Source organism: Aspergillus viridinutans (genome assembly GCF_018404265.1).
Source record: "Aspergillus viridinutans IFM 47045 DNA, scaffold_8, whole genome shotgun sequence".
In the NCBI taxonomy this organism is placed as follows: domain Eukaryota; kingdom Fungi; phylum Ascomycota; class Eurotiomycetes; order Eurotiales; family Aspergillaceae; genus Aspergillus; species Aspergillus viridinutans.
The window spans coordinates 278,176-285,442 of record NW_025091224.1 but is presented as its reverse complement, the minus strand read 5'-3'; the positions used below and the strand labels follow the sequence as shown (position 1 = coordinate 285,442).

Here is a 7,267-nt window from a genome sequence, read left to right as displayed (position 1 = left end):
CTACGCCGTGAACTGCCTTTGGTCAGCCAGGAACCTCTCCATGACCTCTTCCTCCAGATACAATGCCACATCCATCCCCTTATCATCAACCCCCGACTCCATAACCTGCACCTCCCCATCCAGCTTGGGCAAAACGGCATGCACATACCGCGGACGGCTTCTATCGCCCACAAAGTCCACTTCGTACACTTTCAGTCGCAGCCAGGAGGTCACAAGGACATGCCGGGACCCCAAGAATGCCTGCCACAGCCGCTGCGGTGAGACCTCGTATGCGGCATCGTGGAGCATTGCGCCAAGCTTCTCCGGCGTAAATAGGGCCACTGTCTGCCGGATTCGGCTGGCAATGGTTCCGATGGATGCAGCGCAAAGGGCCTTTGCTGAGGTGCCTACGTGAGTGAGGAAGAGCGGTGATCCGAGGAACGTGTCGGCGAGAGGAGGCGAGACGCGTGTTCGAGCGCCGATAGAGAGATCCATAAAGACGGAGTCGGGGCAATTGGCGAGACTCCTGGCGCGGTTGATAGAGATCCAGAGGTGGGCTAGCAATGCGTCGAGTCGAGAGATATCCCCTCGGCCTTCCGCTAGCGCTTTGCGTTTGATATCTGCTAGCTGTTCCCCTGAGAAATGGATTTGTGTATAGCAGATCGGCCTGGACAGGTCCCACGTCGTCCATGGAGCAGATGTCGACGGAGAGACTTCGATGCCGTCCAGCAGCTCAGGCGAAGGCATCGAGTTCAGCGTATTGGGCACCATTAGCTTCGGATATCCCGGATCGTCCGTCTTCCACCAGTCGAACCGGTGCAGTGGCAGTTCACGCGCTGTCGCAATCAGTCCCGGATCCGGCGCTGAGCCATCAATATCCCCGGCGGCATGGGAGTCTAAGAGTACTGGATTAAAGACTGGAGCGCCCATCAATGATTCTGTATATTCTGAACCAAACGCAGCTCTACTTGCAGCCGCCCACTGATGCACAAATACCATCAAAGTCTGAGCATCGGCCAGGACATGAGCCATTCGGATTGCAATTGCGTATGCGCTGTCTTTCAATAAGGTGATTTGCACCTGCATACCAGGTAATCCCTGGTATTCACGCAGATCATGCAATGCCAATGGGCTTTCACTCAGGAAATCTCTCTGGGTGAAATTATCCCCGTTCCAAGTCCCCACGCTCGCTCGTTCCATGGCTGGAGGGACTAGCGATTCGACCGATATGTCGTCTCGTTTGATGACACGCCACTCAACTCCAGGGTCGTCAGGCGTCCCGTAGACGACCATGGGCCGGTTGAAGCGCTCGCTGTGAAGGCCGTTCTCTCGAACTGCAGCCCATTGCAGCTGACCGGCCCACTGGGGGTAATCCGATATTGTTTGCACAAAGGAGCATTGGAGACGATCGATGAATTCCCTTTCTGGGACGTTCTCGGGGAAACTATCGAATAGCCAAATTGCGCCTGTTGGAGCAAAGCGCGCGACGGTAGGATCGAGGACGGATAAAGGAGTAGTGATTGGTGAAGAAGGGAGATGATGAGGAAAAAGTCGAGTTTTGTACAATTCCATCTTTTCCTAATTGATGATTCGTGGAGTTCCTGAATTACCTGGATAAGGTATATATAAACAATACGTGACGAATCATGCTTCTGACTCGAGCACTAGAAAACTGTCAAGATGAGCCAGAATGAGTCATGCATACAAACAGTCCAACCAAACCCTGGTCATTTGCCTGCATAGCTTAAGCTTCTTACAAAAATATCAAACCAATAACATCGACAAGAATCACTCTTAGTGCTATTCAAAGTCTTATACGTGTCCATTGTTGATACCGGCGGTTATTGGACGAGGATGGATAATGGCACGCCTGAGAGTGGGGTCCTGTGGTGGACAATGCGGTCTGATAGTCTTCTCTATGGATGGAACACTCCTATCTTAGCCACGCCATCAGTTGCTTACAGCTGTAAGCCGTGCCATTCGTTGACGTGTCCGTCTATATCCGCTAACCCCGTCTCGAGTCTTACTGTGGATCGTGGGGTATATATGCAACAACCGTCCGCTTCACCGGTGCAATAATAATAGTAATAGCATTCGATAGACCCATAGTTAAAATCATCAATATGCTTGACTCATCAACCGTCTGGTTCAGTACGTAACCTTCCCTATACAACAGCCATCAACTAACATCACAGTCACCGGCTGCTCCTCCGGCCTGGGAAAATCCCTTGCAAGCCTCATCCACAGCGCCGGCCATCGGCTCGTGGCCACAGCTCGCAACGTGGACACCCTCTCCTACCTTCCCGATGGACCCAATGTGCTCAAGCTCAGCCTGGACGTCACATCAAAAGCAGCCATCCACGAAACCCTGTCCGCCACCGTGGCCAAATTCGGCCGCCTCGACGTGGTCATTAACAATGCCGGCTACGCCCTCATGGGCGATACAGAAGCCATCCCCGAGTCCGACGCGCGCCTCGAACTCGACACCCTCTTCTGGGGCCCTGCTCTCATCTCCCAGGAGGCCGTGCGCATCTTCCGCGAGGTCAACCCGGCCGGAGCGGGCGGGACCATCGTGCAGATCTCCTCGATTGGAGGGTACATGGCGTTTCCCGGCAGTGCGTTTTACCAGGCTGGGAAATTCGCCTTGGGTGGGTTCACGGAGGCCTTTGCTAAGGAAACGCATCCCGACTGGCGGATTCGGTTCTTGATTGTTGCGCCGGGCGGCATCAAGACCAATTTGGGGAGCAATGGAAAGTTTGTCCCCAGGCATCCGGCGTATGATACACCTGACGGTCCGCTGAATCGGTTGTTGGCGTATATGAAGCATCCGGCGGTTCGGGAGTCGTTCTCGGAGGCGGATGCTTGCGCCAAGGCGCTCTTTGATGTGCTTGTTGGGCAGGATGAGAGGCAACTGCCGGGGAGATTACTTCTGGGACCGGAGACAATCCCGTTGTTGGAGGCGGAGATGAAGAAGACTCGGGAGGAGATGGAGGCCTGGAAGGATGTGACGGTCAGCACGTCGTCGACCGGTGGTGCGAAGGATGTGCCAATTCTTTGACCGCGGTGTCATGTTAGACCTGGTTATGCATTTACTGTAGTAGTCTATGAGTCAATTACAGGTTCCACTCAATGTAGGGAGGGCGAAAGCGATAGTATAAGACTCGATCTTGATCCATTTTGATACTAAAGAGATGGCAGCTGCAAGGATGCTATTTACACACTAGACGCATGATGAACATCCAAAAAGGACTTCTTCTCTAAGTTGTCACCGATCCGAGGCCGAGCTCGCATGTTTCAAGTCAGTCAGTTGATGTTCAGGAACAAAATGGATTGGACATCCTCGGGAACGGACGCCATCACCTGCGAACCCTAAAACACCTCGATATCCCCTCCGCGTTGGAAATGTAGGAGCCGTCGCGGCAAGCGACGGTACACAAGCGATACGGAGACCTTGAGGCAAGTGCTAGCCATGCACCCCTAGCCAACTTCAGTTCGTCATCCACATCCGCTTTTCCTTTTCCCGCAGCGCTCGAACAATGGTCCTGTGCTGGTTCTGTTGAGCCCATTCGAGTAGTGTTTCTGCATCATCTTCCTGCACCCTGGAACCGGCGACGAGACGGTCATCCTTGAGGATGAGAAGCTTTATGAGTTTCTGATCTCCAAAAGCGTTGAGATAAGCAACAATAAAATCGATGAGCCAATATGGGTCCAGTGATGCTGTGGTAACATCTTTATGGCGGAGAAATCTCTCTATGCAAGTTTCAAAGGGCTTCCTGTCCGGGAATCGGAGAGAGTTTGATAAACAGTCGCTGACCTCTTTCATCGCAATTGCTAGCGCAGTGTCGCCGTTCCAGTTTCTGGAGTTCAGATCAATCCCATCGAGAACTAATAGCAGATCGACAAGGGTGATGTCACCATTAACAACTGCCCGGTCCAATACTGTTAAACCGTCTGAATCCCTATCGTTAGGATCAATTTGTGCCTTTTCGAGTACAGTCTTCGCTAGTGAAATGTCTCCAGATTTGGCGACGGCGGAGAGCAGCGTTTGTCTTTTCCCACTGCTGATGGGCTGGCTTTGGTCAAGGAGAATTCCTGATAGAAAACAACCGCCATTCTCAAGAGCGTTGCACAGTGACTTTTGCAGCACCTTTTTCCCTCGGATGGTCGGAATCGTAGCATCATGGGCGATTAGAAGCTTCACAGTCTCATCCGTCCCGGTTTTTCTCCACCCATGTGTCATAGCCCACCACAGTGGCGTTCGTCCGCCTCGATCCTTGGAATTCACGTCAACCTTGCCAGTCGAGAGAAGTAGTCGGATGACCTCAATCTGTTTGTGTTCTGCGGCAATTGAGAGCGTTGTCCGGCCCGTATAAGTTCGTGCCTCCGGCTCAAAACCATTGGCAAACAACATCTTCATAATCCCTGCTTGGCCGTGTTCTGCAACAAAGAATAAGATCCCAGAGCGATCAAGTTCTCCCGGGAGCTGTCCCGCCCCTTTTGACCATAGCAATTTGAAGATCTCTTCGTATCCGTACTGAGCACTGAACCGATACAGCTGCAGGAGATCCGGGTCCGTATCATAGTTCACAGATGTCGCGGGGTGCTCAAGGAGTGCTTGTATTGTCCGCCGATGCTTCAATTTGACCCTCTCGGGCTTCCAGGCTATCTCCTGGTGAAGAGCCTCCACTGCAGCTGACAGAGCCGTCCTGTGATGAATATTATCCCTCACACTAACATCGACCGAGGGATTCGAGAGCAGCGTTCTGACAACGAACACATGGCTCCTTTCCGCTGCTAGATGGAGTGGCGTGCAGCCCCTGTTGTCTGGGCAATTCACATCCACATCGGGACACTTCAGCAGAATCTTAACAATGTCGTTGAAGCACTCATAGGCAGCATATGCAAGGGGTGTTTGTCCTTCGTCGTTCTTGACGTTCCGATCCACCCCGTGTCTGGCCAGAAGAAACCGCAGGACTTTGGGTGAGCGACTGATCACAGCCTTCACCAAAAGTGGAATTCCCTCAAAGTGTTCCACAGCCTTGATATCAGCACCGTCCTGCAAAAGAAGGGTCTTCATTGCAAGCAGTGAGTCGTACTCAGCGGCCCGGCAAAGTAGTGCTGGCCATGGTGTTGGTGCGCCAGCTTCGAGAGATTTCCATAGTGTGCCGATCACATTATGCTGAACGGCCCAGAACAATGCTCTACTTTGTCCTCGTTTAGGGTCCCGTCGGTAAAGTTCGAAGTTGAAGACCGTGTAGAGAGGAGAACAGGTGCGGATGAGAGCATTCAGATCCCAGTCATAAAGGTGAGAAGCTATCTCGTACAGCACATCAAGGGGGAGGTCAAGGAGTGACATGGCTGCACCTCCCACTCTGCTGGTCAAGAGGCGGCGGAGCAGAATTCTGATGTTTCTAATACATGAAGCCAGGTTAGCTGTCATAATGAAATGCTGAAGGATAGTCAGAAATATGAGTGTAAGATTCTGGAGTGAGGTCTTTTGTGTTGATACAAATTTTTATGTGAGAGGGTAGAGACAAAGTGAGGCGAAATTACGCGAGGTAGTTATTTATTCATTCACTACTCTAATAATTCCCTAAAGGGAAGTGCTTCAGGCTAATATTAGCAAAGGGTGAGAGTAAAGTGAATGAATACTAAGACACAGTCGCTTCACTAATCTAGAACAGTCCTGCAATCTGTCATTATCCATTGATGGATATCCATCATCTTCAAGGTCTGTCAGTACAGTATTCCTAAATAAGAATCATTTACATTATATGGTACAACAACACTGCTACTCCACGACACCCTCGGTAGAACTATCACCCAGCTTGCCGGAAGTAGCCTTTGTCGAATACACTGAACCAAGGCATTCAATGAGATGACTGACTGTCACACCCTGCAGTTGGTCATAGCTCATCGCAATCCAGTCATGCCAGTACCACGCTGCTGCAATGACTGGTGATCTTCTCTGGCAGTCTCTTCTTAGCCGGGGGCTGCATTTCTTCAGGTTGTTGGCAAGGCTGACTTCTATACTTTCAGTCAGTGAAGATTACTGGTGCTCGAGGGTCTGAGGCAACAAAGATAAGCAAGATAGGTGTGCCGTTATGGCGGTCTTTGCAAGTAATGAGTGATTTACTCGCTAACGACCTTCTTGAGATACGAGATGGACACCTGTCACTAAGAACAGCGTAACGGTTGATACTGATATGCAAAACTATAACCTGATTCTGTGTTACTACATACACTAATGGGTTGGATGTTCAGTCCTGGCACGGACGGAAATCCTAGTGCAATATAGAACCGTGTCTTTCAACCGCTCTCACCTGCAACCTTCATCAACATATCCACAGCAAGTCCATACGCCTCATCTCGAGCTTGAACGCAAGCCGCATCCTTGTCCTTCTTATCAAATGCATGACCGCACTCTTTCATCCTCCGAATAACCACATTCCTACCGCTTGCTACGCCTTCCGTCTCGGCTCTCTTCGCCAAGTCCTCCGCCTCGAGCGCCGACGAGTCCATCTCCGCTGCTACAACGAGCATATTGGCCGGATACTTGGACGTATCGGCATACGCTGGCGAGATCCTCGGATCCTGCGGATTCATATTGCCTATGTATGCCTCCCGGAAGATCCGAGTCCAGAACGCCGAGCGCGGCTTCGCATTCAGGGCTGGGGGCTTCCTCATGCTCGGGTCCCTGGCAAGATCCGTCGCCGGGTAGAACGAAATGACGGACTGGAAGGTGTCAGGAGGAAACAGTGTCGGGGCGACGAGCGCGAGGGTGCCGCCTGATGAGAACCCGGACACGGAGACTTGTGAGGTCCGGTACTCTTCTGGCCGGTCAAGCACGTATTTGACCGCGTCCTCGACGTCATGGACCGCTGCTGGAAACGGATGCTCCGGTGCGAGTCGATACTCGACGTCGAGGACGATGTAGCCGGTGGTCGTGGCGATGAACCGACAGAAACCGTCGTCGGCGCCATAGAGGGGAATTGCGAAGCCAGAGCCGTAAAAGTTAACCAGGACTGGGTGCGGGCCCCTGCTGCCTGCGTACTTCTCCGAGGGCTTGTAAATATGGGCTTTGATAGTGCGGCCTTTATCGCGTGACGGGATTCTCAGTACAGTGTCAGGGCGAGGTCTCGGGGGTGAGGCGAGCATTTTGACGATGAGCCGGTAGAAGGAGACTAGAAGTTTGAGGCGCAGATAGCGCAGGAAAACGGATAGGTTGGTCATTGAGGTAGGATGGCTGCAGCTACTGTCCAACAGGTAGTGGACTTTTACTATGAGT

At 52.0% G+C, this 7,267-nt stretch overlaps 4 protein-coding genes across 4 annotated transcripts; 1 reads left to right on the top strand and 3 right to left on the bottom strand.

Moving 5' to 3' along the window:
- Aspvir_009238 (transferase family protein) lies at positions 1-1,551 on the bottom strand (the record flags this gene model as incomplete). The annotated part of the gene is made up of 1 exon (XM_043272387.1): positions 1-1,551. One exon carries the CDS (start codon positions 1,549-1,551, stop codon positions 1-3), a length of 1,551 nt encoding a protein of 516 aa, XP_043128322.1.
- A 551-nt stretch (positions 1,552-2,102) lies between these two features.
- Aspvir_009237 (uncharacterized protein) lies at positions 2,103-3,037 on the top strand (the record flags this gene model as incomplete). Its single annotated transcript, XM_043272386.1, has 2 exons — positions 2,103-2,130; positions 2,175-3,037. The coding sequence occupies 2 exons, from the start codon at positions 2,103-2,105 to the stop codon at positions 3,035-3,037; spliced, it is 891 nt and encodes a 296-aa protein (XP_043128321.1).
- Positions 3,038-3,466: 429 nt separating this feature from the next.
- Aspvir_009236 (uncharacterized protein) lies at positions 3,467-5,335 on the bottom strand (the record flags this gene model as incomplete). The annotated part of the gene is made up of 1 exon (XM_043272385.1): positions 3,467-5,335. The coding sequence occupies one exon, from the start codon at positions 5,333-5,335 to the stop codon at positions 3,467-3,469; it is 1,869 nt and encodes a 622-aa protein (XP_043128320.1).
- Positions 5,336-5,770: 435 nt separating this feature from the next.
- Positions 5,771-7,212, bottom strand: Aspvir_009235 (putative carboxylesterase; the record flags this gene model as incomplete). Its single annotated transcript, XM_043272384.1, has 2 exons — positions 5,771-6,006; positions 6,303-7,212. 2 exons carry the CDS (start codon positions 7,210-7,212, stop codon positions 5,771-5,773), a joined length of 1,146 nt encoding a protein of 381 aa, XP_043128319.1.
- Positions 7,213-7,267: the final 55 nt, after the last annotated feature.